Below are 2,430 nucleotides of genomic sequence, written 5' to 3' on the forward strand. Positions count from 1 at the left end.
CACACGCATTCTCCCTCTATTTCTCCTGCATGCAAGCAGACATATTCTTATACTGTCACACATGTAGACACATTTTCTCGCATTCTTTAACACGTGCATCCAAGTCCGAGGGCACATTTTCACGCATTGTCAGATCCACAGACGAGACAGGAAGTCGTTCACTTTATCGAAGGGTGACTGGCGGGCTGTATCAGACTAGTGGAGAACCATTTGTCTATGAATGATTGATACATTGGCTTTTCATAAACTTTGCAGCCCAATGAACCGTCATCTTAAAGGATTGGAAATCTGTTTGTTCACCTGCTTTTACACAGTGACTGAAGCAAATGTTTTCCTAACTACACTTGGTCTAAATTGACTATCATTGAACTGGCTTTGGAGAAAATGAAATAAAATAATTAAATAGAAAACTTCAAACCCTAATAATGATTGTGAAAGTAGTTTGCCGCATATTACTCTCAATACTCGACCATCAGAACAACTGGAGATGAGAAGTAAAAGATAAGAGGGAATATAAATATCTCTTATACTCACTGAAACAAAATTAAGTACTTAAGTTTCTTTGACATAAAAAGTTTTCATTTCAAGTAAACTACCAACACATGCTGCAATATTTTGCTGTAAGGAATAGAAGAAACTCAGTTCAATGTTTTGTAGACATTTTTGGTGTTGACATGCACTGTAGCTATTGCAGGATTTAACCCTGTCGCAGACAGAGGACAAACACAGCGAGGTGCAGACCAGTGCGACACCTCTATCACATTCAATAAAGAATGGTATCTTGATGAAAAGCTTTGCAAAATGTTTTTGATAGGGTATTCTTGAAATAGTCAAACACAGATGAGTTGCAGCAGTATACTCAGTAAACTCACATACAAATACTCAAATATTACTTACATTACATACATTCAACTTTTAAAAATGTTCCTCTCATTCAAGTTTGAGCGGCATTTTTGTTTGTTTGAGAATGATTAAGTCATGAAAATGGTAATAATAATAATGATGTCTTAATGCATCTTCTATAAGCAATATTGACAGAGAAAGAGTTGAAGTGATGTGTGAATAAATAGCTGATGTTGATGATAACAGTTGTTAGCCACCAATAAAACATAAAAAACATTTTTTTCCTCTTTTTTTTTTCCCCCTTTTCTCATAAATTTGCATCATTGGTGCTTTGATGCATTCAGCCACCTTCTGTATCCTGCTAGCCTAACAGGTTGGATAGGTTTATGTTAGTTTATTGTCCACTGTCTGCATCCCTAATTACATTTCTTCCTAATGTCTCTATTGTGTTATAACTCCCCCTCTCCTTGTTTGTAAAGGGCAGTGTGTGTGGGTTTGTGTGTGTGTGTTTGGGGGGGGGGTAAAGACAGACAAAGTGATTATAACCCTTCCTCCAGGGTGAACATTTTAAACAAACACCTATAGAAGGAGTCCTTGATTGACTTATTCTCCCTCCCCGCCCATGCTGAGGGAGTGTCTTCGCTCCTCCCGTATAAAACCCAACGCTCCCACCAGCTATAGAGCATGTAGAGAGACACGGTGCTGCTACACCGACACAAAGGGAGAGAGAGGAGACTGTCTGTGTGAAAATAAAGCGCTTGTTTTTGGATATCACAGACACCACACAGCATCACAAACTACCTGCGCTCTAGCATGAGTTCAGCAGCATCCCTGGATTAATCGGACTCTGCAGCCTACTTGCAAAGCGCAAGTTCGCTGGCACTTTGTCGAGGTCGAACCGCGCACAGATCACAACGATGGAGAGGAGCATCCCGGGATGGTGCGTGCTGTTCGCCCTCGTCCTGCACGGAACGGGCTGCATGGCCGCCAAGGAGCTCCAGTGCCAGGAGATCTCCGTGCCTCTGTGCAAAGGCGTTGGCTACAATTACACCTACATGCCCAACCAGTTCAACCACGACACGCAGGACGAAGCCGGTCTGGAGGTGCACCAGTTTTGGCCGCTGGTGGAGATAAAGTGCTCCCCGGACTTGCGCTTCTTCCTCTGCAGCATGTACACGCCAATCTGCCTGGAGGACTACAAGAAGCCTCTACCGCCGTGCAGGAGCGTGTGTGAGCGGGCCAAAGCTGGCTGCGCTCCGCTCATGAGGCAGTACGGCTTCCCATGGCCAGACCGGATGAGGTGCGACCTGCTGCCCGAGCAAGACAACCTGGACACGCTGTGCATGGACGACAACCGGAGCCAGACCACCACTGCTTCTCCCGTGGTGGCGAAGCCGACCAACCGGCCCCTGAAACCGTCCAACCCCAGGAAGAAGATCACCTACGATCGCCGCATCCCTGGGAAAACACAAACCCAGTGTGAGCCGGGATGCTTCTGCCGTGCGCCCATGGTGCCGGTGACCAGCGACGGCCACCCGCTGCACAACCGCGTCAAGACGGGTTCAGATCATCAACTGCGCCATGCCC

The 2,430-nt window shown here is 45.7% G+C and overlaps 1 protein-coding gene across 1 annotated transcript in view; it reads left to right on the forward strand.

The window, feature by feature from the left end:
- Positions 1–1,510: 1,510 nt before the first annotated feature.
- Positions 1,511–2,430, forward strand: part of LOC118335285 (frizzled-8-like) — a 2,384-nt gene continuing 1,464 nt past the window's right edge. The window contains exon 1 of the mRNA XM_035671539.1: positions 1,511–2,403. Within this exon, the coding sequence (XP_035527432.1) occupies positions 1,761–2,403 (643 nt within the window). The 5' untranslated portion in view covers positions 1,511–1,760. The remainder of the gene's footprint in view (positions 2,404–2,430) is intronic.

Source organism: Morone saxatilis, unplaced genomic scaffold (genome assembly GCF_004916995.1).
Source record: "Morone saxatilis isolate NCDOM2014 unplaced genomic scaffold, NCSU_SB_2.0 Contig23, whole genome shotgun sequence".
Classification (NCBI taxonomy): Eukaryota; Metazoa; Chordata; class Actinopteri; family Moronidae; genus Morone; species Morone saxatilis.